The sequence below is a fragment of the Zalophus californianus genome, chromosome 16 (genome assembly GCF_009762305.2).
Source record: "Zalophus californianus isolate mZalCal1 chromosome 16, mZalCal1.pri.v2, whole genome shotgun sequence".
Taxonomy (NCBI): Eukaryota; Metazoa; Chordata; class Mammalia; order Carnivora; family Otariidae; genus Zalophus; species Zalophus californianus.
The window spans coordinates 15696482-15713218 of NC_045610.1; the positions used below are offsets into that span (position 1 = coordinate 15696482).

The window sequence follows — 16737 nt, forward strand, 5'->3', positions numbered from 1 at the left end:
TGCCATCCCTCTCCTCTATGGCTTTGTAACCTATGCCATTTCATTCCTTTAGGTCACCCTGGTGGGGCTTGGGGGGGGGGGGCAGAGGAAATACAAACGTCTCCAGTCCACTGTATTGAACCCCAAGTCCCTGTCCATTTTACAAGCATTTTCACACCTGTGCATAGAAGTTCGTACAATTCATTTTGATTATTTGCATGTATACTTAAATTTTTTTCTAAGCATAAATGGCCTTGTTTTTCCATTTAACATGAGGCTTGTGAGTTCTATCACACAGAGATCGAGCTCATTCCTTTCACCATGGCTTAGGGAGTGTTCCCGTGATCAACAGACTACATTCTTTTCCATCCATTTCTCTAATCGATGCATCTCAGAAACACAAGTGACTGTGGTCTTTGGATCAACACACTGGCTCAATGCAAATTCTAATCTTTATTGTTATAATTCTGAAGCATAACTTGTCACAGGGAAACAGTCAGTCTTTTTACCATCTGCCACTGGCAAGGGCAAAAAACCTAATGGTGGGGGCCTGAGAGCCCAGAGAGAAGGCCCTTCAAGGACCAGGTGCGAGGGGCAGGATGGGCAGATGTGGACACCAATACACACACACACACACACACACACACACTCTCTCTCTTTCTCTCTCTCTATCTCTGTCTTCAGGGACGGGTTTTCCAGAAGCATCTGCTCACACTCTGAATTATTTTTCATGCCAAACCGAACCTACTGAAGAGAAGTGAATTAAAGGCTTAGGGGAGCCTTGCACCCCAGCTGGGGACGCAGCTGAACGCTGCTCTTCAATGAGTGAATTCACGGTATCCACCAGAGCCCTTCCCAGCTCCACAAGCTGGGGAGAGGCTGAGCTGAACCTGGGGAGGCCGTCACAGGGGTTCCAAGAAACCCAAGCAAGGGCCAGGTTTTGCCAACAGCTCCTGAGCCAGTCTCAAACAAGGGGAGGATGCTGCTCCTGCTTCCAGAGCCCTCGGCAGAGGGAACGATGGGTGAGCCACTCATCCCACACATTCTAGGACCCACTGCTCATCTCTAGGGGCCAAGCTCAGCTTTGAAGGGCAATGTTCAGGGTTGGGTTCTTCTTCCATTAATCCAAATATGGAGAAAGCCCAGCCCAGTGCCCTCCAAAACTGCAGTGCATATGGGAGGGCCCCATAAGGTGGTCTGCAGGCCTTTGTGGCCCAACCCAAGACAAGAGCAAACTTAAAATGAACATGGAGGTAGACTGAGGGAGGGTGCGGGGGGAAGGACAATAAATAAAGGTCATGGCTGAGTGGAATGGCTGTGGTGGGGGGGTGGGGGCAGGGCTCCCAGGAGAGAAGGGGCAGAAAGGCACTGAGTGGGGGAAGGAGACTCAGCCCCCCAAACACTGGTTTGTTGAGTCAGAGGTCATGTCCAATAGGGCTGGCCAGCTGAGGGCTCCAGACTGCTTGCTCACCAGACTCTCCCAGTTTTCTTTCTCTCTCGAACTCTTCCACTGGAAAGTCTGCTCCATGTCCCAAACATGTCTCTGCCAGGGCAGGCAGACGGGGCCTTCGGAGGCCATGTCAGCAGCGGGGAATTGCCCAGGTGTGCCTTTTGCCTTTAGGGGATAGGAAAAAAAAGACCACTCTGGGGTGAGCAGAGGCAGGGTCCCTCCCCAGCGAGAGCCTGAACTTTGGGAATGGTGTGGGAATAGAAAACTTCCCTCGGCTTGTTTCAGAAGCCCCGGGACCCCTTCCATGCACTGGGCCACATGGCCTGTCCCGTTACCGGATATTTGCTGAAGACCTACTTAGGGTAGGCACTCCCCAAGAATGCTGCACTTCACACTCCCCCCAACCCACAAGGAACACAGTGTGGTCCCCACTTTAGCAATAATGGAACTGGGTGCAGAGAGATCAAATATTAGGTTGAGTCATATTGATGCCAATATCTGACTATTTCTGATCTATAAAAGCAATTTTATATGGTTGAATCCGATGGTTTGCCCAAGTTCACATGTCTGTGGGTGGCAGGGCTGGGATTAAAATGTGGTTGATTCCAAACTGTCCTCTGCGGGGGATTTCAGGAGGCCAGAAGGAGGGGAGAGGATCCACTCCACAGACAGGGCCTCCCTCTCCCAGAGACCCGCCCACCCATGGCCTCTCAAATGCTCTGCCCTGCAGCTTCTTGGCACCATCGAGGCGGGAGAAAGGGGAAGAGGGAAGACAGGGAGTGGGTGAGAGCTCCCACAAGGCTTCCCCGTGGGGGGGGGCTGCCAGCACATACAGCCTACCGGTGGGGGGTGCGGGTCAGCTGCTGTGCTGATCCACGCATGCGCCGCATGCCCCCGGGCCCTGGCCCAGAGTTGCCAAGTCCAGCTGGGGCTTCTTTCTTGAAGGAGACTGGGGGCCGGACTGAGGTCCTTCACCCTGCCTGCCCCCATTGCATGATGCTCCAAAGTTGGCCAGGTAGGGACAGTGGGCACAGCAGGGTGGAGCTTGAGTTCTTGCCCTTGGTTTCCACACCCATCAAAAGGGGATAAGAAGCCTCCCATCTACTGCTCCAATAGAACGCAAGTGGCCCTTAGAAGTTCGAGGGCGGGCAAGGCTCCATGCAGCCAGCTCCAGTGGTCCTGAATTCTCCTGCTGATTTAGGTCTGGGCTGTTCTGGGTGAGCTGATGCGGCTTCTTCAGCCACATGGTAGGTGGTGGTAGGTAGGCGACCTTTCTGAAGGCCACGGATTGTCTCCTACCTGCTCGGGCTGAGCACACGATTGGGCTCGGTGAGGACTGGGTGGCCTGGCGCACAGTAGGTACTCTTGAAACAGGAGTTACTAAGGCTACTGGAGATGGGGAAATGCTCTGAAAGATGACACGTTTCACAAAGCAGAGGTTGGTAAGAACCATCATTATGATTACCAGGAATGGATGGGGTGGTTGTCATGAGTATCTGGGGTCCCCCTCTCTACTCATTGCAGACAGGGGTGGGGTCTGGCTCACGTCAGATCCCCCAGCGCCTGGCAGAGCACTCAATAAACAGAATTGTAAACATCACCTAGCACTCTCCAGTTTGGGCGGATGGAGTGAGGGAGGAGGACCATGGGGAAGCAGAAGAGGGAGAGGTAGGTGGGTTAGAAGGGCAGCTTGGTACTCACCGGGGCTCTTTGGGTCTGGCCAGGGTGGGGTGCCTGGCTGTGGGTCTGCAGAGCCGGTCCCGGTCTCACTGGCCAGGCTGTTCTGGCTCCCCAAGAGGTGGCCGGGCTGGCGGGTGGGGCCCATCTTGGGGGACTCCCTGCCACCTGCAAGAGACCATGTGTGGGCTCTTTGGACCTTGAACTGAGACAGAGACGATCTCAGCCTGATAAGGAGCTGATCTAAAATCTTCTCATTTGGGGGGCATCTGGGTGGCTCAGTTGGTTGAGGGTCTGACTCTCGATCTCAGCTCAGGTCTCAATCTCACGGTGAGTTCGAGCCTCGTGTTGGGCTCCATGCTGAGCGTGGTCTACTTAAAAATAAACAGATAGATAAGAAAATCAAATCTTCTCATTTGGAACTGTAGTAGGTATCTATGGGATTGTCTGCTCAGAGCCACTTACCGGCTGCCTCCACGTGGCTGCCATGTTCTCGAGAGATCCTACCCTCTGAGCAATGTTGACTGGTCCAGGATATATGAAGGTCACTGCATAGGCCTTCAAGTCAGTTCAGTAAAGAACAAGTCACCAACATGAAAACCAGCAACGAGGAGGGGTTTTCCCTGCCTTCATAGAATGAGGGAGAAGAGTGTGTATCTCCATTAACCCAATGCAATTTTTAAAAAAGTTTGTTTTTTTGTTTATTTAGGTAGTCTCTACACCAATGTGGGGTTTGAACTTGACCCTGAGATCAGGAGTCACATGCTCTACGGACTGAGCCAGCCAGGTGCCCCAGTGTTTTGTTTTTTTTTTTTAAAGATTTTATTTATTTATTTGACAGAGAGAGATACAGCGAGAGAGGGAATACAAGCAGGGGGAGTGGGAGAGGGAGAAGCAGGCTTCCTGCGGAGCAGGGAGCCCAATGCGGGGCTCGATCCCAGGACCCTGGGATCATGACCTGAGCCGAAGGTAGATGCTTAACGACTGAGCCACCCAGGCGCCCCTGTTTTGTTTTTTTTTTAAGATTTTATTTATTTGAGAGAGAGAGCACAAGTGTAGGGGGGAGGGGTGGAGGGAGAGGGAGAAGCGGACTCCCCAGTGAGCACGGAGCCTGACAAGGGGCTCCATCCCAGGACCCTGAGATCATGAGCCAAAGGCAGACGCCCAATTGACTGAGCCCCCAAGTGCCCTCCCAATGGGGTTATTTTTAAAAGATTTTAGTTATTTATTTGAGAGAGAGAGAATGAGAGAGAGAGAGAGCACATGAGAGGGGGGAGGGTCAGAGGGAGAAGCAGACTCCTCTCCGAGCAGGGAGCCTGATGTGGGACTCGATCCCGGGACTCCAGGATCATGACCTGAGCCGAAGGCAGACACTTAACTGACTGAGCCCCCCAGGCGCCCCCCCAATGGGGTTATTAATTGCTGCCTTTATTAACTAAGGAATCTTTCTTCAGGTATAGCTGTTATCGAGCCGAGCTGAGAGTGCAGAGATGGTGCCTGAAATCTCCCACGTCCCCCTGGTCATAGCTGAGAGCTGGTGTGAGGGAGGGTTCAAGAGCTCTGCGGGGGGGCAGGGGGGTGTATAAAACCTGCCCTGGAAACCAAGGCAGGCAGGTGAATTTCCTTTATACTTTTCTAAGATAGAATCCTTAGGCTGAGAGGCCTAACAGATCATCTAGCCCAGAAACCAGCATCATGTCCTGCGCGGTCTCCACCTACTGATACTGACCACTTGGAAAACTGTGCTGAGGAGGATTCTGAGGCCACGTCAGGCTCTGTGGGAGAGTACTGCGATCAGCTAGTAATGTCTGCCACGGGCACAGGAGTGGGAGCGGAAGTACATGCGCCAGGCATTTGCCATCTCTGATCTAGCCTGAACTGCCATCCCCACCAGGAATTCCTTCCATGTCAGCTCCGGCAGAGCACCCTGCCTTGGTCCCAGAACAGCACCCCGAGGCATGTCCTTCCAGTCCGGGACAGTTATTATAAAGCTCTCTGCTTATGCACTAAAATCAGCCTCCCTGAAATGTTTTTCAAAAACCCAGTTCTAACCTCTGGAGTAACTCTGAATGATTTGGTCCTTTTCCCAGGAAGGCCCTTCATGTGTTTAAAGGAAAGAAAAATGTGCCCCCAGGCCTTCTCTGCACCAGCCTCCAGGTCCCGTTCATTCATAAGACAAGGTCACAGAGGAGAGCTCAAACGCTAAGACACTTTGGGGACCACCTGCTCCATCCCATTTGTGCTAAATAGAGGGAAACAGAGGCCCAAGAGGTCAAGGTATGTATTCAGGGTCCCACCATGGTTTCACGGCAGAGCTGAGCAAGCCCAAGGAACTTACTACCTGATGTTCACAGTTCTCATCATTCACGAGACAAAATCTCATCCAGGGGATGCTCACAGGGAGCCTCAGGAGGAATTCCAGGTGTGCAGGCAGGTGCGCTAGATCTGCCCTCCCCCCTCCACCCCTGCACCATCCACCTGGGCCCCCTTTCTGTCCTGCTCTGCAGTGGTGCTAATGCTTAGCTTCTGGTCATCCCAGCCCCAGGCCCCCACCCCTCCCGTCGACACCAGCTGGGGAGCCACGATTGGAGGAAGCAGCCACGCCATCTGCAGTTGGGGGGGGGCGCTTTGGGAACAAGTAGCATCCTTGCTCTGCTTACCTGCCTCCCCGCAGGGCTTGGTAGCTTTGGGTTCCCCGACCCCCGTCAGAAGAAGCCTGTCCTCCAGGCTAGAGGAGCTGAGATCCGAGTCACTGTCACTGTCACTGGAAACCACTGGAAAGAACAGACACCAGCACAGGAGGTTACCCCTACCAGTCACTAACCAGCGGGCACGTAGGATAGAGGGGCTGGGGCAGGCCTCCCCTCTGCCGGGACAAAGCGGCTGATTATCCCCTTGGGTGCAGGACAACTGCTCTGAGGCTGGCACCTGGCAATGCTCAGGACAACATCACAGGTAACAAAATTTCCGGTCCTCACCAACCCTTATAAAGCACTCCAGGCACTTGACATATGCTAGCTCACTGAAGCTTCAGAACAACCCTGGCAGACAGGGTTGCGCTCATTTTACAGGTGAGGAAGCCAAGGCACTTGCCCGAGGTGGTAAGTGGGAGGGCTGGGGGTATGCCCCCAGCAGACTGGCTCTCTACACCCCGTGTCTGCAACCACTCTGATTTTACTGGAAGAAACTGGGAGCCGGCAGGCCTGGGCGCTCATCCCAGTTCATCCAGTAATGTGCAGTGGGGCCTTGTGAATGCAGACGGGAGCCAGGCTGATGGGGTTGGAGTCCCAGGAGAGGGGAGGACAGGGAGCTCTCCCGGTGAACACCCTCTGTGGTAGAAACCTTCTTTTCTGGACTAAACAGGACCCATATTTGGCTGGTGGGTCAACAGTGGGAGTCATAATACAGGATATATTCATAGATTAGACCTTCTGTCAGCATAGAAATGTACATCCATTCACCCATGTTTTCACGGAGGGCTTGGGTGCTGCTTGAGATCGGGCCCACAGAGTCTTTCGTGTCTAAGCTGCGTCCATACTGCCGTGTCTGTGATCCCCAGGGGCAGGGTCTCTAAATGGGAGCACAGCTTAGAGACGCAAGCAAAGTGGGATGACTACAGGATCCTTCTCTGCTTTTCCGTTTCTTTCTCCTGCTTTTCACAGTTGTCCTGCCCACACCTGATTCAATAGCTTTTTTAAGCAAGTAGCTTCTCTCAAGACTTTCAGAAGTCCTGGTTTTAATGAAAACAACTCTGTCCTTCCTGGCTCTTTTCATCAGTTTACGTAACATTTAATTAAGTGATGTCACTCTAATACCAAGTACGACAGCACAGGAAGGTCTGGGATCACGGGTAAGCAGCTCTCACAGGGGACTGATTCGGTGGATGGGGTGTGGGTCCGTGTGCCTTGCCAGGGAGTGCAAAGTGCCGGGTCCGGAGGGAGGGGAGGAGCAGTTGGGCACTCTGCCCGGCACGGGGCCAGCTGCCCAGACAGCACTACTACCCATCAGCCCCATGCCCCAGGGACCCGTGGGGTGGCAGACGAGATCGGAAATCCAATCAGTCTATGCCAAGGGTGGCTAAGAGGCTTCAAGTGATGGGCCAGGCCCCTCGTGGAGCAGTGTGCAGAGGAGGATCTGGAGCCAGCACTGGAGCCCTGCAGGAAGGAGAGTCTGGTCAGGTAGGAAAATCCACTGGGGTACAGGAGCAGCAGGGGCAGGACCCAGGCCACAGAGCTTCTACCTGGATCTAGGGCCTTCTGGAAAGCCTTTGTGCCTTCACCTTTCAGCAAAGGGAGTCACAGGTCACAGAATTTGGCAACCAGAGGGATGGAGCTGGCCATCCGTTCCAGCTCTAGGAGATTCTCCACCCTGTGCTTCCATAGCAGAGCGTCTGGTACCACACAGGGCGCTTCGGGAAGAAGCCCTGATGACTGCTCGGCTCTTCTCTCTCCCTCATCCCCACATGCTGCCAGCTTTGCCTCCTAAGTCGTTCTCCAATCGGTGGCCTCCTCACCATGGTCACAGCCCCTGCTTAGCTCAAGACCTCAGGGTCTCCAGGCTGGACTCCTTCAATAGCTTCCCACCTGGGCCCCACCTGTGGGCACCTCTCTCTGCGCAGAGGGGAATGCTCCAGCTAACACGCAAATCCTAGCCTACCTTTTATTTATTTTTTTGTTTACTTGAGAAAGAGAGGAAGCACGAGCATGAGCTTGGGAGCAGCAGAGGGAGAGGGAGATTCCCCACTGAGCAAGGAGGCTTGATCCCAGGACCCTGAGATCATGACCTGAGCAGAAGGCAGACGCACGCTGAACCCACTGAGCCACCCAGGCGCCCCCATCCTGCACAATCTTACCCAGGCTTCTCCACACGGCTGGGTTCTTACCAAACTGCCGGTCAGTATCTCCTCCAGCAACTCACTTCCTACTGCCCAGAATGCCCTGCCATGGCTCTTCCCCTGGCTCCTTTTTGTTTATTATTTTTTTAGTAATCTCTACACCCAACGTAGGGCTTGAACTCACAACCCCGAGGTCAAGAGTCGCACGCTGTACTGACTGAGCCAGCCAGGCACGCCTCTCCTGGCTCCTTTTGGACACCATCTCCTCCAGGGAGCCTTCCCTATCACCTGCACCTGGCTGGCTGATGCCCTATGCATTCTGCTACAGCCACTCTCCGCTTTCAGTGTGTGTGTGTGTGTAAGCGCACCACGAATGAGGCTGTCGTGCTTCTCCTGCACAGTCTGACCCACGTGGGTGGGGCGACAGTGATGTTAACGTGATTGTTCCCAGCTTTTTCTTCCTCTAGCTGCTCAAGGATTTTGCCTTTTCTGCTCTCTTTTCCTCCTGGCCTTCCCGAGAAAGAGTTCTGCTTTGGCTTTGTGGGCTTTTGTGATGTAGAATCAATAGGAGCTGGGGATTCAGAGGGGCTCAGGTCCATATGCCCCTTCATAGTATCTGAGAAGTGCAAAGGCCTGATTTATTTTGCAATTGCTTTGCAGGTCCCAGACGGGGTTTCTTTGATCATGACTCAACTGACTGGACCTCACGGGTGTTGGTATTATAAGCATGTACTTATTTTTGACTCACTTGGTGACTAAGCACCAACCCTGGGGGTCCCCCGACAAAGGGAGTGGGAGGTGGGCAGGAGGCAGCGAGCAGCTCCCCGGGTCTCCCCTGAGGCAGCTGCAAAGAAATCAGGGAGGGTGGTGCACCCCCACAGCAGGGGGTCTGGCAGCCTGTTAAGCAGAAGGGAGTCCCTGAGGGGAGCTGGGATTGATCTCCAATTGGCTTCCCCACTCTCCAGCAGAGATGCTTATGCATAATGTAGTCATTCTTCCATCTCCTCTATGTTCAGTCTTCCTTCTTCCTTCAACATGCAGGATCTTCATAATTCTGGGGCCAGAGGGGAGGGGGGCTGGGGCAGGGGCAGGGGGAGTGGGGGTGGGGGACAGGCAGCTCCCCAGGGTTGAAACAATGCCCGCGTCCTTGGGCGCTACTGTGCAGGTGACCAAGGCCGCAAAATACCAAGAGCTCTAAAGGAGCCGATGGGAGAGGGTGTACCGGGGACTCAGGTTACGGGGGCAAAAGCTCATTTATCCTGCTTCATCCCCCCCCTCTCTGGCCCGTCATCTTTCACCATGCGCCGTGTGGGTCACGCGGGTTCCAGAGTGAGCTTAAACTGCAAGAAGACTGTGCCATGTTGCACCGGGAGAACAGCTTTTGTTGTGAGGGGCAGGTCTTGTCCCAAGCGTCCCAAACTTGGAGGCCAAGTTCTGGCACCATGCTGTCTAGTCCCCATGTGCCTAGGTTGTGCAAGTTCTAGAAAAAAATAAGCCCTCCCCGAGTTAGGCAACTTAGGCGGCTGACTCGTCTCCTTTTACAGACCCCAAATGCCCACAGCCACAGAAAGGGGGAACAGTTCCAGATGACAACTGAGCTTACAAAGGTGTCACAGGGCAGAGAACCAGCCAACCGACAAGACTCATCCCCTTGGGCTGTGCCTCCCTTCCTTGCCCGAGCATCCCTGCTCATTGTGTCTGCGACTCTGAGCTGGGGCCAGGCCTCAGTTTAGAGGTCTTTGTAGTGCAAACCCAATCCCATTCTAATCCACTGTAATAAGCTCTACTTGAAAGAAAGAAGCCGGCAGTGTCCATGCCTGGCCTTGGCATTTACTGTCAGTGGGGAAGAAACACACCAAGAAGACCCTGCTGAGAATGTCCCTGGGCAGGACCCAGTGCAAACACCATTTACCCACACATTCCTCCGGCAGCAACAAAAGAAGTTTTTCTTCTTCCTCGCCCACCGACTGTCACCCTAAAACCCACACCTTGGCTAATTTGCCATTCGACTGCCGATTGCCACCTTTCTTGCTGCCCAGCAGCTGTGATCGTAAATCTTCCAGGTCTATTAAAGAAGCTTTGAGGCTCATCAATCTTTTGGCCCTTGCTCTTCCATCCTCAACAAAACACTCTGTGTGTCTGAAGGCTGATTTCTCCCTTCTAATTCCCCCAAGAGAGTCTAGGATGGCTTGGCGATGAGTGCTTGTATTCAGCCCACGCCTGATTTTTCAGATCGAAGATGGGAAAACACTAGGGAGAAGACTGTCCTACTCATCTTCCCAAGAAGGAGTCACCAAATGGACTCACCTGGGCTCTGCCAGAAGGCAGGGAGGAGGGGGCGCCTCCCCCACCCCGACAGCCTGAGACCCAGGACCCCTTGCTTGGGGAGCTGGCATCCCTGACTTTCCCATCATGGCCCAGAAGGGCTGCCCCACTCTGCTCAGCTCTCATCCTCAGCAGCGGCTAGCCCCAGCGCCAGGCATGCCCACTTCTCTGGGGATAGGCCAGCTTTTCTTTTTTTTCCCCCTGGCTCACTCTTAGATGGGTTTGCAATTTGACTGTCACCATGGAAACTCAAGAGTTTTGGTACATGAAGGTGGGGGGAAGTCTTCCCTTTTGGAAAGTCTCTCCTAACTGCCTCAAAGGACACATGTAGCAGCTGCTGTCCTGTGAAGACACCTTGCCTGGGATGGTCCAGGCGACAGGCAGGATGCTGGCCACTTGACCTCACAGCACTGTGCTGGGATTCAGGGGGACCTAGCTCCTGGCTCTTCTCTGCCACCACCCGTCTTTGTGACCCTGGGCATCTCTCAGGGCTTTATCACACACAGAGATACCAACCTGGAGAGCTACTCGGTCTGAACCCTAGGATTCAACCTCAGGTTGGCTCTGTTTCATCAGTAGAGAGTGCCCGGGGTCCCTCTCTGGCTGAGAGGTGGGGAGATGTGACTTCTGGGCCACAACATCCGCCTGCTGGCGCAAGGACAGCCCGTGAGCCTGGGAGGCTTCCAAAGCCCCCAGAAACGATGGGAATTAGAGAGGAAGAGAGATATTTTCAGCAAACATTCTGCCAAGCAAGGCAGATGGTGGAAAATTTTGCATACTAAAACCAAAATAAATTTTTTTTTAATGTAAAGGGAAGATGATAAAGCCCCGGGGAATGCACAGACATCCCCAATTAGCCTTACCCTGCCTACCAGGCTGCAGAGGGCAGTGGCAGAACTGTCCCCACTGGGACAGGCGAGGGCTGTCTCACCCGCAGAGAGGGCCAGGCCTGCAGCCTGAAATCCTACTGAGATGCCTCCCAAGTCTGGGGCTCTGTTTGGTGGTCGCAGGGGGGAGGTATCGGGTGGTGAAGGGGCACTGGCTCCGCTGGATCCTTTTCTGGGTTGTTGTGAGCATCCTCGAGGTAACTCAGGCGGTGTCTGGCACATGGGAGGAGCTTTTAGCTTGAGGGGCTCCTCCTGAACTCATGGCCCACACCACGAGGTGCAGGGCTGGCTTCTGGGGTCACGGCATTTGGTGCCAGGGCCAACCTCACAGGGGCGGGCTCGCCTTCTCTGGGGGGCGTGGATTTCTAGGTTGTGCTGGAGGCATGAGATGGCTTCAGGGGCCATTTGCAGGCTGAGCTGGGATTTGAGCCCAGGTCTAGCTCCTGCTGAGACCTCTGCTCTTTCCTCCCCTCCCAGCAGGCAGGGCACCCAGCAGTCTGGTCTCGCCCTCCCCTCCGAGCTCTGCTCCCTCGGAAGTCCTCCCCTCCAGGAGGGCCAGTTCCTCCCCAGTCTCCGCAACACACACCCTTTCTGTGTTTCTCTCCGGGCCTTTCCCGCCAGAGGCAGGCGCTGCAATGTGAGGGAGAGACTTCTAGCTCCCTCCCCACATCCGGGGTCTGGCCCTGGCCCTGCCTTGGACACTCCTGGGCAGAGACCTTCATCTCCCCGAGCCTCAATCTGCTCATCTCTGAAACACACACAAGGAAGTAGGATCGAGTAGTACAAAAGGCACTGCGAGTTCAAAATGCTATGCAGGCCTGTAAATATTTTTAAAAATTCGATTCCAGTTCATCCTCCAGGAACCCATCTAAATTGTGCCTCTACTGAAAAGTGTCTCCAGCCTCGGGGGAAGGCGGGATGGGAGACAGGCCCTTCCTCGCTCTCCCCATGACTGCTGGGGCTGCTCTTCTGGCCCCTCAGACACCGCCAGGCATTGCATTTCTTTTCCTATGAATGCCTGCCTTGATTTCCCCAGATGTCCCAGGAACCACTTGAGGGGGGGGGGGGCCTGTCTCAATCTGCATCTGGCTCCCTTCCTTGGCCCCCAGCACTGAGCTTTGGGCCAAGCAGGCACTCAGGAAATGAACTACCTGACTGCTTTCTGGAAAAATCTCCCCAGGAAGAGGACACAGCAGTGAACAGAAACAGCAGGACTGGACGGTGGTCAGCAAGGGGGTGGCGAGCCAGCTCCATCACCAGAAGGGGTGTACCCAGCAGGCGCCTCCTCACAGCCTCCTCCCCCTTGAAGGACACTCAAGTGGGACAAGTCAGGCTGCTGGTGGCCTCAGCCTGAGCCAGGGACAGATGGGAGGAGGGGCAGTCAGAGGCTGGTTGTCAGAGACATGGGGTGGGTGGGCCCTGGGCAGGAAGTAGTGGGTCGGGGGAGTGAGGCACTGTTCACACAGAGCTTGCTCTTCTTTCAAATCTAAGGCCAGACCAGAGGAACAGGTTCTTCCTTTGTTTGGGAAACTCCTTCTAAGGCCTGGACAAGGAGGTGGGTGGCCTCAAGGCCAGGGAAACCTGTCCTCATAGGGATGGATCCTGGGAAGCCAGAGAGGGGCAGAGCCTTCCTCCCTCCTTCCTGGACCCCGGAGTCAGGAGATCTGGGTGACCTTTGCTTGCCAACTGCCTGACAGCCCTGAGCTTCATCTCCTCATTGGTGAGGTGGAGATATCACAGGACAACCTCAGAAGGGCGGGGTGAGCGTGTGGCACCCAGGGAGGCCTTCTTCCTTGGTCTCCCTTTCGGGCGGCCACCAAGGCCATCAGCAGGGACCGCACAGACCAGGTTGGGAATTGAGAGTTTGGGGAGTGGAGAGTTTCCTGTGCTTGTTTATTCCTTCACCACTGATTTAATTAACTCCTTCCTTTGGGCTCACAGACAGACAGGAGGCGCTGCATAATGAAGACGAATCCTCAAATCAATAGTGATGTGGTCGCCAGCATTGAAATCCTGTAGTCCTGCCCTTGCTGGAGGAGCTCCAGATAGAACAGGAGGTGGATGGATGGAAGATAAGAACAACTTCCTCCAGAGAGAATGTGATACTCTCAAGGGGAGGTAGAGAATATTCAGGGAGAAGGGAAGTCAGGGAGGGCTTCTTGGAAGAGGTGGAATTTATAAACGGGCACAATTTAGACAGAAACGGTGGGATAGAAATTCTGGGGCCAGTGTGTGTCTTGCATTCCTGACAGAGAACAGGAAAGGCAAAGGCCAGGTGGTGGGCTTCTCTGGGGCCCGGACAGCCCCACTGGCTCAAGAGAAAGGCTCCAGGCTCAGGCACTGAGGGGATGAGGTCTGGCTTGGGTGTGCTCTGCACTATTTCTCTCTGGCAGGTTATTGCTGCTGATTTATAGCAGAGATGAAACAAAGTGAGTATCTCCTGCCTTTGCCGGGATGCAAAATGTGCCTTGGTTCTGTCATTGACCATAGCTCGCTCTCTCCTTCTGTCTCTGTGGATCTCTGGGCCTTCGCCTTTTGTCTCTTTGCACCTCTTTTTTTGCTGGTATTAAAAAAAAAAACTCTCTCTCTGCCTTTGCTTCCCTCGTCTTCCTTTCCTATCTTGTATGTCTTGTGTGCCTTTGTGTTCTGGGTCTTCCTGGGGTTTTCTCTTGGTTCCTCTTTCTGTTTTTGGTCAGGTTCTCTCTCTCCAGTCTTACCTCTCGGCATCTCTGCCCATCTGTCTTTGGGTCTGCGTCTCTCTCCTTCCCAGGCCTCTCTGTCCCATTCCCTCAGGGTCCAGCCTTCCTGGCTTCTGAGTTCATACCTGCGGTTCCCCCACCCAGGCAGAGACTCAGGGCCATGGGGTCTGTGCCAGAACCTGGATGTGAGGGATGGGCTGCCAGGTCTACCTGAACCTCAGGTGGACCCAGAGGCAAGTGAGGCCGGAGAGGCCTGGCCCCCTTGTCCTGTATGGAGATCTGGGCAGACGGACTCTCCTATCCTTGCCGCGGCTCCCGGGCCAGCAGTGGGGAATCAGCTCAGCCTATGTGGCAGGCTGGCCTTCACCTATGACGGGCAGGAGGCCACAGGAGAGACCTGCGGAGCTGAGCAGAGCTGGCACTGCTATCTCCTTGGGCTTTCTGGCATTGGACAGGGCAGGCAGGCCCGGGTTTATTCACTTCACCCAGGCCCCTAGAGGCTGAGAAATCTAGAGTGGGCAGAACAGAGTTGCAGGTTTCCACAGCGAGACAGGTGAGCGGCTGGAGAGGGTGTGCTTCCCCGCACAGGGTGGAGCCCGGCCCTGGCCCTGGTGGGAGTTCTGCACACACAATGAACTGAAGCCAGAGGCTGGCTCAGGGGGGCTGGACCCTGCTTCCCGGTGTTGGCTCAGAGCGGGCGGGGGAGTGGGGACAAGGAGGCCCAACACCTTGCCTTGCAGCTGGAATCATCCAATCAACTGAGGCTGTCAGTGGGCTTAGACAAATGAGAACGGACAGCCATGCCCCTGACCTCTGTGGTGTGGCTAATGAGGCCCTTCTGCTCTTGGGAAATCAATCCCCGAGCCAAGGAGGATGCCCAGGACTGGCAGGGGGTGCTGCTGGGGCAGGGGTGGGGCGCAGGAGTGGGGGCGACACAGCTCTCTGAAGCTTCAGGCTTCCGTTCTGGGCATGCCCTCCCCTTCCCACACACTGGCATCGGGCTAGCGTCTGGCTTCACCGAGGGCTCCGAAGGTCAGGACAAATTAGCACGCATGGCTTTCTCTTCGAAACACCGCCGCACAAGCCTTCCCTGAGATTTAGGGAAAGGGCAGTTTCCCGAACGCCAAGGGGCTCTTTCTGTCCACACGGAGATTTTGATGCAAGTCATCTGAGCTCTGGGTGCCCTACTATAACATGGGACCACAGGAGTACACCGCTCACCCTGCCCCGGTTGTCGGGGACGCCATCACACAGGGAACGCACGGCGCCTGGCACAGCCTGCGGCGAGCAACCACGCCAGCCTCGGCAGCGACCATCCTTGCTGATTCTACCTGGCCCCTCGGCACGGAGGGCCGCCTCGTTCACCTGCACAGACCTACAGGCCAACGGTCCCAGGCCCTCGGAGCGTGCAGGAACGGCGGCCACACGAGAAGACTGCCAACTGACCGACGACGGGTGTTGGCCCCGCTGCGGCCCACATGCGCTCCGGCAACCGAGCGCCATCCCCGCCTGCGGAGAAGGCAGGCATTCAGTTCCCCCAAATGGCTGGTGGGAGCCTCAGACAGCACTATGACTCTTTCTTGTTCATTTATCTTCTGGACCCAGACAGCAGACCTACCCCATGCACACCTGAGTCAGGGGCTTCCAGGGTACTGTGACGGACCCACAGCGCCTTCCCAGACGCTGGGAAGATGGCGCCTCCCACCCTCCTCTCTAAACCTTCCTGGCTCCTGCGCGCGCCTGCGTGCGTGCGAGCTTGCGTGCGCGCGAGCTTGCGTGCGCGCCGGGCGCGCACACAGCGGACGGGGCGCGCACACAGCGGACGGGGCCAGTGCTGAGATGGGGCTGGTCTCTGCAGCAGGGGCAGCCTCCGTGTAGGATCTGTGAGCTACTTAACCACCTGCCAGAAATTTCTCCAGAAAGTTCCCTTCCCTTGGATTTGGAACTGTAGGATATGAAAGCTGAAAGAGAACAGATTCTGTCCCGGCCCCCTCATCTCCATCCTACTCTTGGGGCAACCAGAGCCCAGAGAGGAAGAAGGACTTCCCAAAACTAGTTTCCCTAGCCTGGGGTCAGGATCGGGAGTGGAGAGGCACAGATGTGACACGGTCAGGCTCTGCCTTCCACTGGTCAGCCGGCAGGGCCAGAGGGTGAGGTGGGCTGGACGTGATATTTATTTTGATACATTTATCATGATATATCTGGATATGAGTATTTATTTCTGCAGAGGTGTGCCCACTTTTGTTGCAACAGATGTTCCTATTGGTCTAATTCCTAGTGTCTCTCTCTTTTCATAGGGATGTGGCAAGAACTATTTCATTTTCTTTTAATAACCCTGTAAGGGTGACGATCAGAGTGGCAAGAGGCAACAGGGAGGGGTGGGGACTGGGACAAACCTGAGACTGTGTGCCCAGTGTGAAGAGGGAAGCTCCTACTTAGCCTGTTCAATTTGTCCAGGGAGGGGGCAGTATTGGCAGACTTTCTGATGTTCAAAAAAGCAGCCAGAATTCCATCTTTTGAATAAGAATTCTCCACATTTAAAAAAAAAAAGTTGTCGGTGAACTTAAAACAGTGAGCCAGATCGAGCTGCAACCTCTAACACCGGCAAATGTCCAACCCTCGGAGGACAGATGGCATCCCACTTCGCAACATGGAAGCCCTCCTGCTCTGCCGTCCTCTGCTTCCTTCTCCAAGCCTCCGCCAGCCTGGCCCCCTGCACATAACACACCCTCCCAGCTGCTCCGAAGGCTGCAGGGAGTTCATGTGCCATGTCTGGGCCAACGTGACAGAAATGGCAAGTCCAGAGTCTGGCTGGGGACACACTGGGGGGTGAGTAGGGAGTGGGGAGAGGGCAGCTGAGTGCTCTGAGGAGCTTCCAAAATGCTA

General features: G+C 54.9%; 1 protein-coding gene across 1 annotated transcript in view; it reads right to left on the reverse strand.

Moving 5' to 3' along the window:
- Positions 1–414: 414 nt before the first annotated feature.
- The window catches only part of RPH3AL (rabphilin 3A like (without C2 domains)), a 139227-nt gene continuing 122904 nt past the window's right edge, over positions 415–16737 (reverse strand). The window contains 4 exon segments of the mRNA XM_027626119.1: positions 415–1594; positions 3131–3160; positions 3162–3274; positions 5767–5880. Of these exon segments, the coding sequence (XP_027481920.1) occupies positions 1367–1594; positions 3131–3160; positions 3162–3274; positions 5767–5880 (485 nt within the window). The 3' untranslated portion in view covers positions 415–1366.